Raw genomic sequence first — 24,410 nt, 5'->3', positions numbered from 1 at the left:
GATCAAATCCAGTGGGGCGATTAAAGAGTGTAACTGGTATTCTGAAGTGCCTACTCAGGGTTCAAAAACAGGGATGGTCTGATGACCTATTGCTGCATCATATAGTTTTATACAAATTTAAACATTTGGTTTTATGTGATCTTCTGAACATAGAACATGAACAAGTGTGTTGCAGAATTTGCCCCAAAGGTAACCTTATGTAAATGAAAAATGCAAGAATGATTTACAAGGAAAAAGAGCATATGTAGGTGTGGGCAGTAAACACAAAATATAATTTCTCAAAAAACTTTTAATCAGCAATAACTGTTAGAATTGCAAGGAAATATATAAATAAATGGGTTTGTTTTAAAATTGATGATAAAAAAAATTACATCAAATTTAATAATCATCTGAATATTTTTTTTGTTCTTGGGCCTCTGAAAACATAGGCAAGTCAAGTACATAAGAGAACTACTGGCCCATAAAAAAATCTTATTGTTGAGCCCTGCTCCCTTTCATGACCCCCCTTCTCTGTCTTCATGTTTATTTCTCTATGATCCTCTTTTTGTTCCACTGTCTCCCTGATGTCCCATCTTCCTGCCTTGTAGTCTCTCTCAGTGGGCCTGTGTTGTGCTTGATATATGATGGCCAGCAACAGATGCATGAAGGCCCAATTATCTATAAGTAAATACAACATTACTACAGAGACCAAGAGAAAGAGAGAGAGAGAAAAACACAAATCCTGGTTCAAATCCCGGACGAGCCCCCAGTTTCATGTTATGCCCCGTTTAGGGTAAAGACTAATGACTAATATATATATATATATATATATATATATAATGTTAATAATTTAGAGTAATTGTTAAAGATGTATTTAAGACCCTTTTAAAAATGTATTAAAAAAAACATAAACACATTTTTCTATGCATTTGTGTTGTTTTAATAAAGTTGCATATATAAATGAAATGTATATTGTTGACAGATATGGTTGCTTCTATGAGGAATGGGGATTTTGTATATGTTATAAACGTACGTTTGTGTAAATATATATTTGTCTATATAATGTAATAAAAAATATCACCCTTGCTATCTTGACATATATATGGCAATTATACATTTCAGTATGGGTACTTTAAATTGCAACAATATTTCTGTTGTAACTGCATTTTTTAAGACAAAAAAAATTGCCCCAAAGTATCTTAATATTTTACAATATTTAACTGCCTAACGTTACAAGAATACAGGCAAGACAGAGAAAAAGAATGGCAGAGATGCATGTCAACAAAAACCTTGATCTTCTAAATCGACTGTAACTGACACATGTGCTACAGTCTTACTTTTTCTCACAAACATGTGCTCGAACCTCCAACAGATGAGGTCTGGCCTGAGTCCATGAGAGTGAGGTCAAGTGACATCATCGCCTGCTGACTACACTCTCTAGCTTCTCATCTGACCTTCTCATTTCACGCAATGCAAGATCAGATTTGTCATTTCCAAAAAAACAAAAACAATTATTGACACATGGTCAATAACGGACTTAAAAAAAGAGAGGAGGAGAAGGAAGGAAGAAAGTCAATGAGAGGAGAGAAGAGGAGAGGAGGGCTTGCTGTCTCACAGCAGGAAGTCCGGAGACAAACACCAGCTGCCATGATGACATCACTGCGGTAGTGACAGAGCTGTAGAGTTCTGGAGGGCCACTGGAGTGGAACATAGAATGCCCTGTTCCCTTCTCATTCTATTTTCCACTAACAAAGCACACAAAGTAATCCATCTTCTATTCCCGTGGTAGAGAAAACATAATGCACTCATATCCAAGATGAGACAGTCTCATTGGTAACAGCACCTTCACAAAAATGTGATAAATGTTTTGGTGGTTTATGCGAGGGAATGTTCCACACATGGGGTTAAAAAGTTGATAGAAGATGTGCAAGCCATGACCGTCTTTGATTTTAACTACAGTGGATGTGTTTTTAATGCCTTTGGTTTGAATTGTGCATATCACTTACATCAGCGAGGGTCAGATTACAGTCTTTAAAATTTAATTTAAACCATGTATCTTTGAAGTGGTTTACTTGGTATCGTGACCCTGTCAGTAATAAAATAATCTGTTTAATCTGTGGCTTTTATGTTTTGAATAAAAAATGCAACATGAGACAAAAATCAAAAATTCAAAAATCCTATTCAGACAAAAATCCTGTTCAGTTAAGTTAATTTCATTTATTGTAACAATAATGCAATTAAGTTCTGTATACATTAAAGAGACCAAAATAAATTAGAATAGCTACTATAGCATTTAGAGGTTTGGGGTCTGTAAGATTTTTATTTTTTGCAAGAAATTAATTATTTAATTCAGCAAAGGCACATTATATCGGTCAAAATTTTCAGTAAAGACGTTTATAATTTTACAATGTTACAAAATATTATTTAAAAAAATGCTGTTATTTTGAACTTTCTATTCATCAAAGAATCTTGAAAAAATGTATTATGGTTGTCACAAACATTAAGCAGCACAATTACTGCTAAATATTGATGTTAATGAGAAATATTTCTTGCACACCAGATCAGCATATTAGAAGGACAAAAAAATATATATATTTTAGATTTTAAAAATGAAAGATAATTCTGTATGATATATCTTAAAAAGGTCCCCACAAAGGAGAAGGGTTTAGAAAAAAACAGTTATAAAAACCACGGTCAAAATGTACTGGTATTACGATTCTTGAGGGAAATTTGATACCCATTTCACAGGAACACACAGACACACACACACTTATTCAGCTCTCTCTCTCTCTCTCTCTCTCTCTCTCTCTCTCTCTCTCTCTCTCATATATATATATATATATATATATATATATATATATATATATATATGATTTTATATATTTTAACAATAGCCCTAAAATATTTTTTCCTTTTTAAGAATTAAAAAAAATGGCCCACTGTGAGGAGATGGCCCCATATTCGTGAGGACCTGTTTTCTCAGTATCATGCTGACACCGAGTTATAAAAACTGATCTCTACCTAACTGACAGTGGCGTGTTCCTGCCGGCGATTCTCTAAACACAAAAGCCCTTTGTGTGTGACACTGCAGTAAATGCAGGAGGAATCCTTTTGGCAAGACTAGATAAAACATCAAGCAATGCAGGAACAGCCGAACACTCACAGATGTGCAGATGTTCTTGCTTCAGCTGAAGCATCAGATTTTCTTTGGGAGATTCTCAAATCAGACAAAATAAATCTATCAATCAACATGGGCTCCAATAAGAAACAAAGTTATTTTTTTAAGTGCCACAGGGTAAATGTGTTTTATTTATTTTAACATTTGACATTTCAGTCATACTGTCATGTGTTTATGTCTCATCTTTTCTTGACTTAATCAGCATTTTAATCCATCTTGTAGATGTCCAGGGAACTAAGGTTCACTTAAATCAGGAACTAAATGTCTTTTCCAACTTAAGAACTATATATATACAGTCACAGAGAATGTTTTACTACACAGAATCTGAGCCAACATCACTGACCATAATTATGTCAGCATCATGTGGTTCTTGAGTGTTTGGGCTCCTACTCAGTGCTTCCCATAAATGTTGTCATATGTCTTGCACAAATCCAATCTGGTTTTTTTTTTCATAAATATCATGCAATTATAGGATGTGTCGAATTTTACCTTTAGGTTCTTTCCTTCTTTCTAATCATACAGGTTCGATAAAAATAAGAATATGCAATATAGCACATAAATTTAGCAAAATGTTCTTTTTTTATAGTTACTTTTCTATCTAGCTGACTAATGAGCTTATGGATGCTGAATGGTTATTGAAGTAAATGATTGTTATATGGCATTGTTTACAAGTTTTCCATGTTTTACACAGTTTGTAACACTGAATGAGCAATTACATGCGACATCTCAGTAAGTTATACTGTATGCTATCTTTTGATATATTATATATTTTTTTTATGTCTATTTATGTTTATTTCGTAGCATAGTAGTAAAGATGACATGCAATTTAATATTTTTGGTGACCGTTTTAGGGGCACACTGGAGCCCTGATTAGGTTGTACAAACTTGTGGAGTTTGTGTAGCTCAAGTGCTGCTATCATTAGAGCAAACGGGGGAAGGACATAATGCATATAAAATATATGAGAAGCTGCTAACTGGGCACTTCAGAAATAAAAGTTATTTTTTCTCATAAATACTCATCAACCTGCAGCAAAACAACCACCACTTGCAAACTACAGGATGCAGAATGTCACACTTTGATGTCAGAGAACAAAAAATAACACACACCGGCAAACACAATGTTATAAGGGCAAGACTGAGGGTCAGGTGTTGAGACATAGACGTTGAGCACAATGACGAAAAGTGACTATCAGCAAAGTGTCATAACTCAGACACCTAGGAAGACGTCAATTGCTTTCTCACACAAATACAAACCAAAAACAACAATAGTACTAAATAGTTTATGATATCCTTGACTGACCATGACTCCTAAAGCAGAAAATCAAAGACTAATGTAGGATTTAAAGCTTTTGTTTCATAAAGAGCTGTGATGCAACAAAAGGCGTGAGAATGTATGTATATGTGTGTGTGTGTGTGTGTTGAGGAACAGAAAGCTCTGATGTTTACAGGGCACAGGGTATGGGATGATCTCTTCCCTTTATCCTGCCAGACCTCTCACAGACTCACTCTTTCCCTCACATGCAGACACATTCGCACACAGCTACCTCAGCATTTGTGTGTTTTGACAGGAAAGACCAGAGCCAGCTTCCCTCAGTAACAATGATCCCTCTGTCACTGCCTATCTGTATACACTAGCCGGGTTTCCATCCAAAGTTGCGAATTTAACTTATGCGCAAAAAAAATCGTCACTTCCTGATAAACTGGCACTATACATCGATAACAACAGAAGGAAAAGCTACTGAATATAATAATTTTTCTATATAATAACTTCAGAATGAGCAGATGAATGCGGTTATTGCTTTCTGAGGTGGATGGTGCTGTTTGGGAACACAGTAGTTTAACAGTTCTGGGAGGCAATTATACAGAAATACTTTGATGACAGACTTTGCTCGGGCATTTCCGAAAAACATTTCAGATGCTGTGGAACAAGATCGGTCCACTGGTTAGTCACGATTAACTGTCCCACAGTGCGAAGTCACACTACTTTTTGATGCGCTTGGAGGAATTTATTCGCAAAATGAATTTCCATCTCCCATTATTCACATGAACCTCACACGTCAAAAACCATCTCAAGCTAGCGTAAATGTGTTTTTTTCGAAATCAAAGCATTTTTATTCGAAATTCAGCATTTCCATCACTTAATACTGATGCATTATTTCAAAAGACACATAAAAGCATATACAAGTATATATAAAGAATTTTGCCTGTCTAAGATCTTTATTTATTTTTGTCTTCTGTAAAAGGTCAAGGTAAAATTAAGATCCATTTTTAATAATATGAGGTTAAATGTTGAATTCACATCATATTAAGTCACAAAACCTAAATGAGTCATTTTTGACCTTCTGTGTACATCATGAAGAACAGATAACATCTCTGAAAAATGTCAAAAGTTTGACTTGTGAAATATGTAACAAGATAACTTTTGTTATCATACTGTGACAAAAAAAAAACTTACTCTGTCTTGTGCTTTACATTCAATGCTATGTGTCAATTTATGTGCCACAGGGATGATATCAGTTATGATGATGTTAGGCCTCAGATAGTTTAACTGCATGACACGTGTAGTGTGGTAAGTGATATATGTAAGGCAACGTTATATTCTAGGCATACTACCTTTAACACTGTGAGAAAATTGTGTATGTGTGTTTTAATATATATATTAAATATATTTTATTATATATTATATATATATATATACATATATGTGTGTGTGTGTGTGTGTGTGTGTGTGTGTGTGTGAATATATCAAAGTGCATGGGTATTTCCCCCAAGGTAAAGACAACATCTGATTCGCAGCATGACATCCTGTGAGAGCCATCACATTTTTCTGCACTTCTTGTTCAGGGTCATGCACTTCTTACTTGTTTCTTCAGGACGCAGTTATATTAAGCCCTCTGATGGTTAACATCACTCATCTCTGCCCTAAAACTAAACTAGACACCCACAGTGACATGATATTTGCTAGATATCTGACATATGCTGAGCCCTAAAAGAAACTCAAATAAGTATGTGAATAAATTTAATTTGTTTTAAGGATGGAAAAACACGCATCAAACCATCCCAGGATGTTCAAAACGCATTAAACCATCCCAGAACCAACTGAAAAAAACAAACAAACAAACAGCTTGTTCATGAATCATGCATCTTAAAACAAAAAGAACAAATGATCCAGACACCACTAACACTCTCAGACTCTTAAATATACAAACTTCCTGTTTTATAAAAAAGAAACAGAACATGCTGTTCTGAACCCCTCAACCACAGCACCTCTTCTACACCAGCGGAGCAAAACCTACACACATAACACCTATTGTTTTTCTTTTTTGAAAGAAATTAATATTCGGCAAGGATCAATTCAATTGATCAAAAGTTACAGTTAAAACATTCATAGTTAAAAAAAAGATTTTTATTTCAAATAAATTATTTTCTTTTTTTTATTCATCAAAGAATCCTGAAAAATATCACTTTACACCAAAATAATAAACAGGTATGTTTTCAGCATCGATAAGAACAAGAAATGATTCTGGAGAAGCAAATAAGCACATGAGCATGATTTCGGAATGAAAAACTTACATTTTAAAATATGTAACAATGTATATGCAATTGTAATATTTCACAATATTACTTTTAAGTCTTTTTGATCAAATAAATGCAGCCTTTGGGAGCATAAATTATATTATAAACAAGAAACAGATCTTACAGAACCCCAAACTTTAAATGGTAGTGCATTTTCGATGTCACTGCTAAAAATAGATTTAAAAAAAACAACTGTGATCCAAACACGTCTAAACATGTCTACTTACAGGTAGGCCTAAAAAACAGTACCAAGCTGAGTTTAAGGGGGGAAGGGGAAGTGAGCGCTCACACAAACATTCACATATCAACGCACACAGAAGCTTGCATTCAGCTGTGAGGCTCAGGGCCTTTAAGACCTAATGAGGTCTAATCACAGTCTTTGCCGTTTCTCAAAACAGTATTCCTTCACTTCTCTCTCTCTCTCTTGTGTTGCTCAACTTGAGCTGTTTGTCTCCACAGCTAATTAACAGATTGACTTAAGTATGAGAATGAGCACTGAGTCGCTACACAAACATGTGAAGGGTGGGCTGAGGGGATTCAGAGAGATGGCACGCATAGAACACATACTTACACGAGAAGGGGAACGTGAGGAAGTTTGTGCAGGTCAACAGTTTAATTTCTGCAAACGTTAGAAGCTGAGTTTGAATGTATGTCAAGTTCCCAAAACATCTTTTATGTGCAGAACATTACATTTACATAGATCATTGTGTACTTGTAAATCTTTGTTTAAGTTTGTGACTTTGTCTGCCCTTTAGTTACCCTTTTAAAAGCTGGATGGTGGGGCTGTTGTGTTGCAACAGGATTCAAGCTCGCACACACTTCCACTACCTCATTCACAATGTGAGTCCCCTCTGCCTGTTCTCTCTATTGTGTCACACAACACACGCAGACCACCTCCCTTCAGCTCATAAGCTCCTTCAGCTTTTTTCCTGAGATGGTTCTACTCACTGCTGTGTGTGTGCACTTGGATGGGTTAAATGCAGAGCACAAATTCCCTGTGGGACACCATACTTGACCACATGTCACATCACTAAACAAGCCAAGGTAGGGGTAGATCAGGGGGAGGTAAGTAGGGGGAGAAAGCGCCACTGATTAAATTCATAACTCATGGGTAAATAGCACCTGTCCTTGACCCTGTTCTGATAACTGCTACTTGCCTTACACACAAGTTATTATTGTTGGTATTCTTTTAATGCATTGCAAGGGGCCGTTCAAACAGAATGCAATTTTACATTACACTGTGCTGCTTGTCCATGTGTTTTTTTTTTTTAAAGTAAACATGTTATAAAGACACATTAGGCTGTTGCACTTACATGCCGCTTCCTATGAAAAGTTCCGTGCACGACACAACATTCTATAAACATGTGATGCTCAAGTCACATATCTATATCTTTCCAGATGTTTCTTTTCATTCCATGAGATCCTCATTGTTTTTGTGCCAAATATATGCTGCTTTTGTTGTAAAACAAACATTCAATACAGTAAAATTTAAATTAGCTTTTTGTTAGCAGCTTGTGATGTAGCTAACAACATTTCAACTGCAGTTTAACTGCTTTTAATTATGTGTAACTTGGGCAGTTTCAAAGCAGCTTCCCAAACACTGCTAGCCGCTAAATGTCTGCAGTGAGATGTGTGCTGACAGGTGGCAGGTGAATCTAGACCATCATATTGCATGTCTAGCAGCTGACCACACAAAGAAAAACAAACAGTACAAAATGTGCTCTCACAAGCCACAGACTCTAACTCAGCTTTAAACGTGTAAAATATGTTCCTCTTTTGGGTTTTCCTACCGTTATTTGCCTATTTAACTGTATTTAGTCGTATAGTTTGTTGTGTACAGACTGGCTTCTTTATTTGTTCCTATTAGCACATAATGACCAAGATTAGGCCTATCGGTTAGATAACAGCAATTCCAAACACATTGTGATAAATGGGGCATATCAGCTCCAGCCTTCTGTTTGGTTCAACTACTCTGCAAACATTCTGATACAGTATGATACTCCATAGTCTGGATGGACTGTTTAAATATACCTTCTTACAGCAAAATTGAACAAACGTATAGCTATGCATAATAAATTGGTATCAAATTAGTCAATATTACAGCTCATTTTCTCTATATTTATCAATGTCTAATGCTAACTTAATCTTAAAGTGTCCCTATTATGGCATTCTGAATAGGCCTATTGCCTTTCATGCAGTGTGTAATGTAGCTGTCTGTAAATGTAAATGCTCTGCAAAGTTGTAAAGCTGAAAGTGCACTATAATATAACAAAGTTAGTATATTATTACCATTTTGAAAACTATAGCGAATTAAATATGATAATGTGTGAAATGTTGAAGGTGTCTAAATAAATGTTGTCTTGGCTGTATTTGTCTTAAAACACTCTTTGAAATCCTTGTTTGTCACGTTTAGTAGTAAAATACAGCAGCAATGCAAAGTACAACAGACCTGTTTCTCATTTGCACTGAGCTAGAAAACACTGTCACAAAGAGGGTCATACAGAGTACAAGGCATATGCCTCACAACAACAGCAACAGATCAAGCCTTCAAAAACAACTCCATTTCCAACACAAGACATGCACACTGTTACAGATACCTACAAGTGTGCTTGTCTTGATTCTTTCACATTGAAGGATCACATGCCTTCCATTGCAGATCGTATCCTGTTGTTAATGCATGAAAATCTACACTTTTTTTACAGTCAACATCTCTGTTTACTAGAGTAGTCAATTGGCTTCATTAAATTGAATGAATTAGCTAATCTAGTTAGGTTGATTGACGTCCAACGGGAAGAAAAACAAGCGTGATACTAAAATAGATCTTTACTTTTACCAAGAAGTCTGACTCCCTGATGATGACATACCTAAATAAAAAGTAGATGTACCATGAAGGCCTGTTGTGGTTTTTAAGTGCTTAAAAACACTTCTTTTTTTTTGGCAGATGGGAGCTACTTGGAATATGATTCCAGGAATGCCTAAATATGAGCAATTAAGGGAGTAGCTAGGGTGCAGGAGAATCAGTGGTTTAATGTGGGTCAACTCTTTTCGTCTCCCAGGCATCACTGCAAACAAACAGTTCTCCGCTTTCCTAGAAATCTCTGGGACACATCCAACCATATGGTCCCCACGCCCTTGTAAAAAGCCCCCTTTCAGACTTCAACATGCTTCTGTCTCACTCTCTTTTTTCAGTTAGCAATGTTCTATTTTACACAGGACACAAACAAATTCTAGGCTTTTGGAGGTGTGTATCCTCTCAGCCAATCACGGTGTGCTCATGCCGTGCATCTCAGCCAATGACAGTGCAGCCAGGGGGTGGAGCCAGCATCTATGAGCTAGTTGTTTATCACTGTACCCCTTCTCGTTCTTTAATCATCTCCCTCTCTCTCTATCATTCTCCCCCTCTCCCCCTTTATTGATTTATTATACTAACGAAGCAGAGGTCAGAATCTGGCATAAGAAGACTCCCATATTGGAAGGTATTCAGAACCCCACCGCCCACACTTACACATACTGATGCCAGTTATTAAGTAAGCTGGTCAGAGGCTGGGGCTGGCCCATAACTCCAACTGAAAGCACTATCTGTACTGAACAGAAGCAATAACACCTGGCCATTAGCTCTACTGATGGAGTTAAAACACACATACACACTTAGTGTTAATTCAATCCAGCAATAAAGTCAGCCGGTCATTATCACAAAATAAACCCAGAAAGGACGACCGATAGTCCTTGATACAGAGAACATGTGAAGTGATATGAGAGACACTGAATTGGCACAGCTATGTAAGAGATTGGTTGCCAGGGACAGATTTACAGTTTAGCAGTCATTATATAACTATATTTGACCAGAGAATGCTGAAAAAATTTTAACTGTATTTTTTTTTTTATTATATCTATTATGTATATTATAACATTGCTAACCAAGACTGCATTTGTCAAAATCACAGTAAATATAGTAATACTGTTAAATATAACAATTAAAATAACTGTTTTCTATTTAGTAAATCTTTACTGTCATTTTTGATCAATTTAATGCATCCTTACTGAATAAGAAGGTAAATTTATTTTTACAAAAGAAGAAGAAGAATAAATCTTACTGACTCTTTTGAACAGTAGTTTTTGGTTTGAGAGCAATCACCAGAAATCAGACAGTAAAAAACAACAAAAGCTGGCTTTGACATGAGACATTTTTAAATAGTTAATCATGCAACAAATTAAACTGAAACAAACTCATAGGCTATTTGTAGATCAAATATTTTTTTCAAATATAGTGGGAAAATAATAAGTTTTTAGTTTTACAGTAGTTTTGACATGCCACAATTGAATATGTCACAAAGCTTGTGTATCTGGTGTAAGGTCATTCTAGGCTTCAAGATCATTCTAGTTCAAGCTCTAAAACAAGAACATTATAATGTGTGCATCTAAAACTGTCCCACACACATGATCCAATGAGTTCACATAAGGTTATATAGTAATATGAAGTCTACAATCATCAGAACAGTTTTGGCCATATATCAAATGGCAACATACTCAACTAGGACTATTGCATAACACAGTCCATAGCTGACAAATTCCTCATTCAAGCCACTGGCTAACACATTTTGCTTCTAGCAGGCTCTTGCCTTCACAGTGATTTATATGGAGAGCAAGTTAAAGTGTCTTCTCAAATAAATGGATTTTTTTTTTCCTATTTGATATAAAAATAGCATTGCAATCTTTTAGCAACAGCTGCTAACTTGCTAAAACAATCCATGTAAGGTCCACTGTGTGGCCATGGGTTTGATATTTACTGTTAATCAAAAAATGAATGACACATGAATATCTTAAAGGAAAAGCCAGTTGATATGTACCTCTCCCATCTCAGTGTGTGCACTCAATCACTGTAGTGTGCGGCGCCACTATGCTAGCATTTAGCTTAGCACCATTCATTCCTTAGGATCATAACATGGATGAATTTAGAAGCTACCAAACACTTCCATGTTTTCCCTATTTAAAGAGGGTTACATGAGTAATTACACAAGTAAGTATGGTGACATAAAATAAACAGTGGCGATTTTCTGATCGGATAAAAATAATGACAATAATGTAGTGTGGAAGAGCATTTCACAGCAGTTTTTTGGCTTCTAAATTCATCCCTGTTTGGATACCAAGGAATGAATGGTGCTAAACTAAAAGCCAGCATAGTGGCGTCATGCAACAGCGTTTTTTGAGTGCACACACTGAGTGGGGGAGGTACGTATCAACTTGTCTAAGTTGATGGAGGAACATAGTGGAATATGGAAAAACGGTGGAGTTTTCCTTTAATACCAGTAGACAGCTGACCACACTGCACACGTCCAGACAGAGAGGATGGCAGCAGATGACACTGCTGTGGAAATCTCAACTAAAAATACAAGCATATCTATACATACCAATAATAATGTTATGACTGGTGACTTCGAAGGGGGTTTGTCTGCCTGAAAAACACACAATAATACACACATACACACACACACACACACAAACCAGACTACCGTACATGTGAGAGCCAAATATTGCACGATTGTTTTATTATACACTTCCCTAAATGTGTTATTGAATGACTCAGCACCAGCTCTGGCACACGTTGCTGGTTAGCGGTGGCTCACTGATTCACACAGGTCCTAAGAGCCAATCGCTTGGTAGAGCAATCAAGCCATACCTCGCCAAGATCGACACTCAAAATGCCATATCAGTGTCATATCTTTTTTTTTTAAGCTTGAACTGGTGCAGGCCTGTCAGTTGTTTAGCTCTGCGGTTCAAGAAGGTTGATGTGAAGATAAGAAAATACAGATGAGAGCGTGAGACTTTGATTACACTGATTAGTTTGGAAAAAGCTCTGTGTTCATCTACAACCAAACACTGGTCAAAACAAAACATGAACATACAATAAATAAATTTAATTAAATCACTGTATATACCATGAGTGTCAAAATGTATCTTATTAAATTAATATAATAACAAATAATAAATAATTATATGAATTATTGCTAATTAAATGTGCTACTTATACCATTTAGTTATAAAAGGCAAAAGGCAAAAAAAAAAAAAAAAAAAAAAAAAAATATATATATATATATATATATATATATTATTATTTTTTTTTTTAAATGAATAATTATTCATATTTACTTATCTTATTAATATTAAAAAAGTTAAACAAAAATATTAAAAAAATAATTTGAATTTTTAATTAAACTATAATGTACCACCCTCACTTATAAAAAACATGAATTCAATATGTATATTAATAAATTCATATCTATTTATTTTATTAAATTAATTATATTATAAAGTCAAATCTATACATTATTAATAAAACTCTAAATTAAATGTCATTAAAATAAATTACATTTAAGACGTTTAAATTGGTTCCAACACATACAACAGATAGCTTTGTCCCAAAGTACCATCATTCTGATATACCTAGTATACACTTGAAAGAAGTGTGTGTGTGTGTGTGTGAGATCAGAGAGGTTAAAAATGCCAATGGTCTAAAGGGAGACATAAACATGCCTAACATTCAGGTTACGAAATTGATAGCCCTATTTTCTTTTCTTCCCTTCACTCCTCACTATCTCTCACTATCTCTGTAGATGTGACTCATCTCTCACTCCTTTATTCAACTTCTAAACATTACACCTCACAAAGTTTATTTGTGAATGAGTTTGTCCTTTCATCATAGTTGTCTTCATTTTTCTCATTTTTCTACTTCTCCTCAGACATCACAGTGGTCTGTTGCTTCCACATATGCCAAGCTGTTTGGGTTCCAATTTATGTACATTTTGTACCCACAAAAGGCTAAATGTGACATAACCATCAAAGAAAGCTTTCCAAGCTGTCCACAGCTTCCATCAGAAGACCTGCTGAGATGCTTAAACAGTGACACCTACATCAAATCACAACAAAGAAGAAGCAATGTATAAAGCTCAACTTCTAGGATCAAAGCAGATGTTCCTTTAGAATAATAAAAAAATGATGCTATGGAGAGAATGCTATTATGAAGGTTAATGGTCAATTTGAATATTTTTAGGTTTTGAGACACAGTATCTCACACAGTCACCAGACCATCCAATCTCCAAACAGATTTCTTCTTCTACTTTACCTGACAACTCAGTCTATTTCTGTTCTCTATGTCACATCCATCTGATTTCCGTGTTTTATTTTTTTACCTATGACATTCTTATCCTCTGTAACAACACAAGACACAAACTAATGCCACTTCCTCTTTGGGTCTGGTTACACGTGGGTTCTGTGGCACGTGTGGCCATGGCTCACATTGCATCTTGCACATTGCATTTTATTTGCAGAAATACAGCATATAAAATCCACGTACCCCCCCGGATGAAAGCAGGTGTTTATTTCATCAAACTGAATCAAGAACTCTCAAAGAAACACAAAGAACACTTTAAATGTGAACGATTCATTGAGAAGCACTGTGATGTCAGAGGTGCTTGCATCTATAAAAACTCAATTACAACTGTCTGGGTTTAACATGCACTTCACAGAACATAGGAATTGCTTCATTTGTGGTTTTATGGATGGATAGATTTTATCATGATGAAGTACTTCTCACAACAATAAAAGTGTCCAGAACCTGTCGATGATGTGCTTGATGAAAAAGTTAAACATTATTTTTCCTTTTTAAACACATGAACAGTTGTGAAAGCTCTCATTTAGCTCTTTATAGAGTTTAAACACACACACACACACACATAAAAATCTAAACTCTTCGATTTTAATACTTTTAACATACTCACATACATGTATGCTTGTTTAGTCCAAGAGGTTAAAGTTTGGCTGGACAGCATGGACCCTACTGACAGACGCTGTAACTACATCATTCAGCAATTCAAAATTAGCTGTGTATTCAGACTAAATAACATCTGCAAAAGCATAATATAAAAATTATAATACAGTAGATGTTTTTACCAATTGCCAGTTTTTGTTTGGAGGTCTCTTAAAAGCATTTAATTGATGCATATTTTATAGTCGCCTTTGACATCACAGTTCAGGATGGTTGTTTGTGAAGGCCATACCGATCAATGTTGTCATGATGTAAATTTCCTGCATGTAACGGGTCTGCCAGATGAACAACTGCTATTTAGATAAATGTAAATGCTAATGATATTATAGACATGCATTAGTGATCTAATCCTGATTTTTTTTCTTGACACCATTTATCATTTAGGTCAACTGGTAGAAATTTCCACTGTCTCAAGGTTAAGGCAGTCAAATTATTAATTGGTTTAATTATGAGGTAATGGCACCCTCTGCTGTTCATAATTTTACACCATGGGAAAAACTTGGTTTTGTGGTAACTCACCAAATCACCACCTTATTGTCAATGTTCAACTGCCAAACACAGCGTTTACATAACATTCATGATGTGATTTCAATGCAACTTTGAGTAAAAGTCAACACATCTTTTGACGTAATCTAAAAAAAATGAGGTCTCCTCCCTGACCATGGGGACTTGACCTGCTATGTCGATTCCAAAGCTAACTATAATATGTAAAAGCTTGAAATCTTTCCCAAAACAAATCCTGCATGGATCCATGTGCACAGCTTTACATGGATTCATTCATATTGATCAACAACAGATGGGCTGTAATCTGATCCTTGTACACAGCATAACAATCCAACACTCTCACAATGCTTGCTTTGTCCTCATCTTTCTGCAAGTATGTCTCAAACTTACACAAGTGTAGCTCGGTCATCAGTGGATTCTTCATTTCATCTACACCTTAGTACACCACTTTCCTCATCTTTCTTATTTCATGAGGTGTTTTTGCAGATCAACAGAAGTGGCATTAACAGCACTCACTTAAACCATTTATGACACTCATACCAGACTGAACCAGCATCGGAGAGAAAATATCATATACGCACACCATATTAGAAGCCAAAGTGTTAACTGTGTTATGTCAGGTGTTTAGGGGAGTGTGTGTCTTTCATTCCCTTTTCCATCCAAATAAGACTTGCTATTTGTTTTTTTTAACCAGGTCATTTTTCACATCCAAAAAGGTGTCATTCCTCTAGGGCAGTACCATTCCTCAATTCCTAGAGTTATGAGAGGTTTCTAAGGATTTCCTCCTCCCATCAGCGCAGTTACCACAAACAGGTCCCCCTCCCCAATCGTAGGGTTGTTGTGCTACAGAGCTCCATGCGGTCATGTTAACCCCCTTCCTTAAATAGAGAGAAAACACAGTCTGCAGTTTTTTTTCCATTCATTTTCTTTTTCTTTCTTTAAGGCGAAGAATATTATTAAGAAGCACAACTGTTTTCATCACTGAGAGAAATGTTTCTTATGCACCAAATCGGCATATTCAAATGATTTGTGAAGGATTATGAGACACTGAAGACTGAAGTAATGGCTCCTGGAAATTTAGCTTATCCATCACAGGAAAAATTTGATGTAAAAGTAGAAAATAGTTATTTTAAATTGTAATAATATTTACCTTATTACTGTATTTTTGATCAAATAAGATGACGAGACGTCTTTCAAACATTTTACTGACCCAAAACTTGAAGTGTAGTGTACCCTGCTAAAATTATTTTAGTAATGAGGCATGTGCATGAAAACTGAATGAAACATTTTAAACAGTTTTAATGCACGCAGTATATAGGATTAAATAACTTTGCATTAGAAAATCACTACAAAGACCACGGACCCAGCTCACTAAACCGGTGCCAAGTGCCATGATGACACTCAGCTTCCATACACATACCAAGCAAAAAAACACACACACACACACACACACACACACATCCAATCCACATGACCCTCACAAGGCCCACAGCTAATTTAAGACATGAGGGAATAAGGAATAATTTTCAAAGCCTGGGTGGGCCACAAACAGTCTCCTCTACAGCTTTCTGTAATGTGTCTTACTGTCCCAATAAAGAAACTTCCTACAGGTTCGTATCTATTGGGGTAAAACCCCTTTGTTCGGAAAATGCCCTTATAATAATCAAAATAAGAAATATGGAAACATGAATATCAATTTTATTCGTCAAATCATCTTTGTGTACACCATTTGAAAAGTCCTTCTAGATTTTCATTCACAGACAGCTAGCACCACATCCAAATCAGAAATATGACACTATGAGCCATAAGGAACAAAACACAGGCCTTAGGAAATATGGGCATCTTACATAATTTCTAAAACTCCTTTCAGACCAGTGAACTGACGCTGACCTAAATCTGTCTTTCTATCCATAGCTTCTCAGGGCTTATCACTGCAGAAACATGCATTAGTGCACACACACACACACACTCACACACACACACACACACACACACACACACAAACACCCTCATAACAAACTATGCCCATTCAGATGCAAGTCATTCAGGTGCGATGCACAACCAGAGGACGCATCCTGTTAGTGTGGTATCAAGCAAGTGGGCTGCATCAACCACAATGCTGTATTATATCAGTCATCAATTTTTTTTCTTGAATTACTGCTTTCTGAGGTCACATCCTGAGTCTGTCTATATTAGTATCTGTGTGGTGCTCGCTGGATCAAAGGTCAAAATAACTATTTTTCTCTACTGCTGTGTCCTCATTTGTCATGGCCCCTTGAATCCCATAATTCCAGATATCAGAGCAGACGGCTTACTGCTGATACAGTAAGCAGAAAAGGTTAAAAGGTCAACACATAACAAGGGAGGAACATCCTGTCATCTAATAAACCACAACACAAAATATGCACCTAAAAGAGAGGGCTGACTAATATTCATATTCAAAATGAATAAGTCAAAATATCCTTAATCCAAAACTGTGTTAATGTGTCTTGAGTCTGTTTGTATTTTTAGCAATGGACATAGTGGATTGACATTTTGAGTTAATTAATCACACATCTGTTTTAATTACCAAAGCTGCTGATAAAAAAAATAACACTAACAAAGCAATATGCAACAAGTTAATGTTAATATTCTGACATCTAAAACTAAAGATGAAACCTTTGGGAAAACAGTATTCTCAACACTATAAATATAGTGATAGCCAATGGCCAGTCACATTCAATGTACAGACATGAGCCAAATGGATTTACATGTTCTGGTAAACCTTTGAGCAGTATATGTGGCTAAGGAGAGCCCCTGATCCTCTCTGACTCCTCCAGTGAATTCTGTGACACAAAAAGTCTCAAATACTGTAAGAAATGACCCAGTCCCCTAGCGTCTTAAACCCGGGCAGAACTATTTTATAGGCTTATAATGATAGTATGGTTTGAAATTGAATGAAAAACAACATGGAAACAAAGGGGAACATAACTAATGGTAGAGCCAAAACCCACTTCTTTATTACTTGCAAATTGCCTTTTAAGAATTAATGGTCCTTCAAGGGTTCCCACACTTTCTGGCCAATTTTAATGACTTTTCAATGGTTTTCCAGTTGTATGTGATGAATGGATTAGGATTTGAAAAACAAAAAAGCATTTTATAGAAATCCCACTAAAAACTTTCCAGGCAAAAATATGTAGTGGTACACAATACACATAGTGGTACACCAACATGTTGTTTGCTTTCACAAAAGGCACAGATCACATACAGTTATTGTGTAACATACAATCAATATCTTCAATATTAACTCAATAATTACTATGTTACTTACCTGAACTTTCTGGAGCAAACATATGCATTTCTCCCTGACATCTTCATAAGGACACCGTTTGGAGAGAATCAGGACATGAGCCAGCAGAGCGTTGAGATCACTGCACAGACTGTCATCCATGGCTGGGGGAGAGGAGGACTGCGGGTCTGGTATCGGCCCCATGGTCTCTATTCTCTTCATCACCTTCTGGTGAATGAGATCCATCGCTGCCTGTCTAGAGCTCGAGTCTCGACTGCCCAGAGCATCCCAACTTCCTGCAGCATCTCTCACATCCATCACTGTAACAGTCTACTATTCTCCAACTATACACCTGAATGACTGAGCCATGCACAAGACAAAAAAAGGTGTGCTAATTATTTATATAGCTGGAAAATTCCTAAACCAATCTGTTCTGCTGGCAAAGGAATTCTGCAAATCTCTTCAAAAATGTTCCATTATCTGCTAGTATAAACAGACATTATACGAATTATATGCATTTATAATGTAGTGGTACTTTACCAAGCAAAATTTCACAATTTCAAATGTCTTGGGAATTTGTTTATTTTTTTATTTTATATGTAAACTGATTATTTTACCAAAGAAACACTGGATATGATATCATACAGTAGACACATTGTTAAAAAAAATCCTTGATTGAAGTTAAATCAAGTTCTGTTATAAGCTAATATAAGCTAATATTCCTCAGTTGTTACACAATTAATAAAGCCACAGTTATTGTCAGTAATTATTAAGCGCGTAGCTACTATTTTAAAAATAAATGTCAGATGAAAATACTTACTAAATTTACAATCTCTCTAATCATCCTCACTGCCGTAGAATGAGACCTTCCTTCGCTCCGACTCTTCAATCGATTTCAGTCCTTTGAACAGCGGCTTGAGTTAACAACTGATTGACAGCTAACACAGTCAAATAGTGTTCTACAAAAACAAATTATAGGCGGAGGCATGCACTCAGCGCACCAATCAACGACAAGAAAGGCGTTCACGTCAAGCCATGCCTCCCAATACTAATAAAAACGGAATTGTAGTTCAGACGCTCGTTCATTTCAACGCTCTCTTGGTGGCGCAAATACATCGCAGAACTACAAATACCAACAGCCACAACAAATCCTTGGCAACTGCAGGGGCCCCGCCACCACTTGTTTATCTCAAAACCCTTTACCCTTATGATTAATGCAAAGCTTTCCACCAGATATTCATATATCTTATTCAATGAAAATTTGTGAGCTAATCTATGAAAACAGAGCAGGTGTGACTACACCACCTCTTACTTTTTTACAAATATAATGTTCTAGTCTTTGTTAAAGTTCCTCTGTGTTATTATATGAAGGCATTCTTAATAAAAATAGAACTGGGAAACAAGTAGAGTACTTTGTTGTCAACATGACTAATCCAGATCCATCTAATTTACGTGTCTGTCTATCAGTATTTCTTTATATGATAGAAACTGTGGTCGTTGTGTAACGTTACATCCGGAACCACTGAGAGCGGTAAAAGAAGAGGGAAATTTGAAACTGGGCGGAGCAGTCGGCTTTACCTGCTAACATGACCCTAACAGCTAATTCATCTGCATCTCGATGAATGCATCGTTTTTTCTAATTTGTAACAACGAGACTGATTCATAATGGATCACTTTAGAGATCAGGTATGCTAAATTGTTCAACTGTGGTTGTTATTATTCTTAGCGATGTTTACATTGATGTATCACAGTCGTTAGCCTTATTAGCGTAATCACGTTTTGTACTGAGCAGCCTAGAGCAGTAATTTTGGGTCCGTGAGGCGTTTATGTCCCTTAAAAAGCAGCTCATTATGGTTTGACACACGGCCATTTAATAAATTAACAATAAAATGTATCTTGTTTGACTTTAAGTGTTACAGTGTGGCTTGCTTTTCAGTGATTCAGTGACTGTAACGTTATTGTTTTCTTTAACAGTAATTTGATGACTCCTGTGTGTTTGTGTATAAATGCGTGTGTGTGTATGCATGCATGTGTGTGTGTGTGTGTGTGTGTGTGTGTGTGTGTGTATATATGTATATATATATATATATATATATATATATATATATATATATATATATATATATATATATATATATATTTTATATAAGCTGTATTATGATCGTTCACTCATTCAAAGTTTTGTTTTTGTTTTTTGCCATAAAAGTTATAATCTGCACATTTTTTTTATTTATTTCTTAATTACAGAGTCTAAATCTGGACTCTCCATCTAAACATAGTTATGTTGGCAGCTATTACAAGCCTCCAGAGAAGCTGTCGAGACCTCCGTATATGAACACAGACACACATCCACTGGAGGGAAAGAGCTCGGGTGTACAAGACATCAGCCCACAACTTTATCAGAGAGTACCTGATGCTGGAAGCAGAGGTGAATTAAGTTTAATAAACATCACCGAAGACCATATGTAACCAAATATATAAGACCAAATGTAAATGTTTCCTGTGTTTGTCCAGCAGTGATATCAGCCCTGAAAACACTCCAGGAGAAGATGCGACGCTTGGAGCTGGAGAGAGTTCAGGCAGAGAGGAACGTCCAGGATTTCTCTCAGACTATTCGACATCAGGCGGGTGCTTCTGCGCAGAGAGAACCGGATCACAGCACACATGAGAATCAGTCTGCACAGAGGAAAGGTAAAAGTGTTGCATGACTGGTTTTGATCTGTTGTCATTATAATTGCAAAGTCCAGTTCTGCACTAAATCAGCGTGTACTAAGTTGTCTTTGTTTCTCTTTTTAAAAGAGCTGGTTTCTAAGCTTCAGTCTGCAGAAACACGATACTCTCTGCTGGAAAAACAGATTGACTATATGAGGAAAATGGTGGAATCTGCAGCGAAAGAGAGAATCAATCACACAGACAAGCAGGTGAGCAGACCGACAAAGGCTAAAGAGCTTGTGCAGTATATTCCGATATATTTCTATACTGTGCACCATAGCTTTTTAAAGCCTCTCTTTATCTTTCCATTACTTCAGGACTCCGTGTGTAGGGAGAGCACACATACAGACCCACAAATGCAGGCACACCTCAACAAATTGGAAAGACTGGAAAAGGAGTATCTAAAACTCACCAGTACACAGTCTATTGCTGAGGTACAGACACATGATATGCACTCAAGTCAAAAATCCACATGGACAGTTATCTTTTTTTATAATCTGTTGTGGTATCTCTGATCTACAGAGGAAGATCGAGCTCTTAGAACAGAAACTTTTAGAGGAGCAACATGAACGCAAACTTGTGCAGGAGAAAGCAGAGGAGGTGAAACAAACAAACAGGCAAAATTGCAAACGCATTGTCAAATAATAGATTTATAAGTCATGTCAGCTTTCCCCTTACAAAAAGAGCTTTTATTAAAAAGCCATTTTTTAATATTCGTGCCTTAATATCATCTCTTTTCTGGGCATCAGTTGCAGCGAGAGCTTGAAAACAATCTCGTCTCCCTTTCTGCTGTGTCTCAACCTAAAGGCAAGAAGAAGAAAGAAAAGGCGTCTTGCAAGGTAAAAATAAAATAAAAAATGCTCTGCAGTAATGTGACGTGAGCACAAGGTGGCAGTATATTTACAAAACAGAATACTACAGATTCTGCATTGAGGTCTGTTATTCAAGTTTTTTTTTCTCTTATATTATGTCAGAAGCCCTCCTCAGCGAAGTTAGAGGCGCCCCCCACTCCTAAGGCTAAACGCCTCCCATTTGTGGCTGGAACAGTCAGTATGACCTCGCCCTGACTCAACATCACTTGATTATTATTTACATTTGTTCATGGTTATTATTACACAAAAGTGACAGTTCTTTCTCTCTCAGTCGACCAGTCCCAGTCACTCTGTCAACGCTAATGTTCAGAGTGTGTTGCACCTGATGAAGCACAGAAACCCACAGCTGTGTGAGAGAGTCAGCGCTCTGCAGAAATCGGGTTCTGAGAACCAACGGGCCGAGCGCAGACCTCCGTCCTCCCCCAGCAGAGCAGCTTCAGCACTGGGCAGCCTCTCTGATGTTCTGCTCGCCCTTCAGGATGAACTGGGACAGATGAGCTTGTGAGTCACACCATCTTGACCATTACTAGTTTTTGTAATGCATTGATGGGGAGAGTAGGATACAATATAAACGTGTGTGTTTGTGTGTGTGAAAGTGAACACCAGGAGTTGGTCAAGCAGATAGACGAGACCTCTAAACGAGAGCTTCGTGATGATCTGGAGCAAGAGCTGGACTGTCTGGTCAAGAGAATGGAGGAGAAAGCAGCTCAAATCTCCAAACTGCGCAAACATCAGCAAACGGTACGTTTGTACTTAAAATTACAGCTTAAGTTACACATTACACTTTCTTTTTGTATTGTATTTAGATAAAACCATCCTATAGAAAACAGTTATGCATATTTAAGTTGTTTTTGCTCCTGTAGGTTCAGAAACTCTCCCAACGATCTTGTAGCCCCAGGAAGAAGCCACATGGTGCTGCCAGTGTAGAGGGCAAAACCAGGGCACAGAGTGGGGTACAACCATTGCCACCGTCCCCTGTCAAAGCCTCAGCTAGCAAGGGACAGAAACAGAGCGGGAGCAGTCAAGAGACCCTGAGGCTCCTGAGAGAGACACAGAAACTGTGCTCTGGCCTCCGCAAACAGGACATTGCATGGGAGACATAGTTGGATTGTCCTGAAACGCATATCTGGGGCTTTGAGGAGTTGCAGCTCAAGAGGACAGTGGAATGACACCTGATCTTTGCCCTCAGAAATCAGAAAACACTGATTCACCTGCATCATAATTCAAATTTTACTCAAAACATCAATATACCTCTCAATGATTTTGAGATTTGTTTTATTGATTTTTATTTCTGTTAGTAATAATTTTTGTTTGAATAAGTTGTAAATAAAATATCTACATAATTTTAAGTACAGACCAACTTTTTATTTATGTGCGCACTAAACTTTGGTTTGATATGTTGATTCAATAGAAATAAGACATAAATATTTGAATGAACATTTTACAAAATCACCACAAATGGTTGTTGATGAGACTTTTTACTTCACCTACTCAAAGTGTTAGAAAAGAATACCAGGAAATGTAGTGATGGTGATTAAAGATGTGTGGGAAAAACAAGTATTGCTGCAGCATCAGCTTTTGTGTCCTTTCTTTCTTATGAGATTTATATAATCAGCTGACACATTGTTTCCTCCACTGTTTCCACAACAAAATGATCCCATTCTTTGACATCTGATCTTGTTACAATCACAAACCAGAGTGATAGTTTAAACCTCAAGAAACCACAAATAAATCTAAATATATATATTTTTATATATATATATATATATATATATATAATTTAAACGAGAGGTAAGTAGATGACAAAAATGAACAAAAGCATTCTAAATGTAACCAGGCAAAAAAGATGGACTCTTGTTTTGTTCAGATGGTCTTATTGGATTATGATCTGTGACAGTACAGATTAAATTAGTATTGCATTAACTCATTTGAATACAGGAAGCGCTGGTAAACACATGCAATGTGATATAATTGATTCTTGGTGCTCAAAACCCTTGATTATGGCAAAATGACATAGGCATGTTAACCGGTTGTGACTGGTTGTTACAATCCATCATGCAACATGTCCTTGTAATACTGCATTTCTCTAAAATGATTCATGACTCTTATGGTCGTGCTTTCAGTAGTGTGGTATGAGGGGGAAACACTGAATCCCAGCACATGCACATCCTGTCCAGAGAAGAAATCCAAGCATTTGATGCAGAGTAAGCAAGAACGGAGTTGACGCTCAGGGGGAGCACATATCCTGTAAGTTAAACATTACAGAGTGTGTTTTAAAGGACTGTTTTCTAGGACATAGTGACATTGAAAAATATATAGTCCAGGGATTAGAAGACGTTTTAATGAATTCAAACTGGACTTCTGTTAATTTATATCATCTCAGGGCTCTTTATTCTAAATAATATCAGAAATTCTTCAACCTGTGGCCGATGGAAGCCCATTTCCATCTCAGACTTTCAAATAAATCATGTCATGTGAGATACAAAGTTGCAACTGTTT

General features: G+C 36.5%; 1 protein-coding gene across 3 annotated transcripts; it reads left to right on the top strand.

Annotated features, from left to right (window-relative positions):
- The first annotated feature begins 19,493 nt into the window (after positions 1-19,493).
- Positions 19,494-23,468, top strand: LOC127938326 (centrosomal protein of 57 kDa). Of its 3 annotated transcripts, none has more exons than XM_052534861.1 (12): positions 19,494-19,617; positions 19,795-20,013; positions 20,575-20,755; positions 20,845-21,018; positions 21,127-21,248; positions 21,357-21,473; positions 21,562-21,639; positions 21,789-21,878; positions 22,014-22,085; positions 22,183-22,412; positions 22,508-22,652; positions 22,775-23,468. In XM_052534861.1, exons 2-12 carry the CDS (start codon positions 19,993-19,995, stop codon positions 23,012-23,014), a joined length of 1,470 nt encoding a protein of 489 aa, XP_052390821.1. In that variant the 5' UTR covers positions 19,494-19,617; positions 19,795-19,992; the 3' UTR covers positions 23,015-23,468. The 3 variants fall into 3 exon arrangements, with proteins under 3 accessions (XP_052390821.1, XP_052390822.1, XP_052390820.1); XM_052534862.1 differs by having other exon boundaries at positions 19,496-19,617; positions 20,619-20,755; positions 20,842-21,018; XM_052534860.1 differs by having other exon boundaries at positions 19,496-19,617; positions 20,842-21,018.
- Positions 23,469-24,410: the final 942 nt, after the last annotated feature.

Source organism: Carassius gibelio, chromosome A20, assembly GCF_023724105.1.
Source record: "Carassius gibelio isolate Cgi1373 ecotype wild population from Czech Republic chromosome A20, carGib1.2-hapl.c, whole genome shotgun sequence".
Taxonomy (NCBI): Eukaryota; Metazoa; Chordata; class Actinopteri; order Cypriniformes; family Cyprinidae; genus Carassius; species Carassius gibelio.
Note: the sequence above shows the minus strand (reverse complement) of the source record. Positions and strands in the feature narration are given on the sequence as shown.

Coding starts and splice junctions, on each gene's coding strand:
- LOC127938326 (XM_052534860.1), top strand. CDS start 19,993: ATGGATCACTTTAGAGATCAG. Junction 21,019..21,126: donor TCAGTCTGCACAGAGGAAAG/GTAAAAGTGTTG, acceptor TCTTTTTAAAAG/AGCTGGTTTCTAAGCTTCAG. Junction 22,086..22,182: donor TCCCATTTGTGGCTGGAACA/GTCAGTATGACC, acceptor TTTCTCTCTCAG/TCGACCAGTCCCAGTCACTC.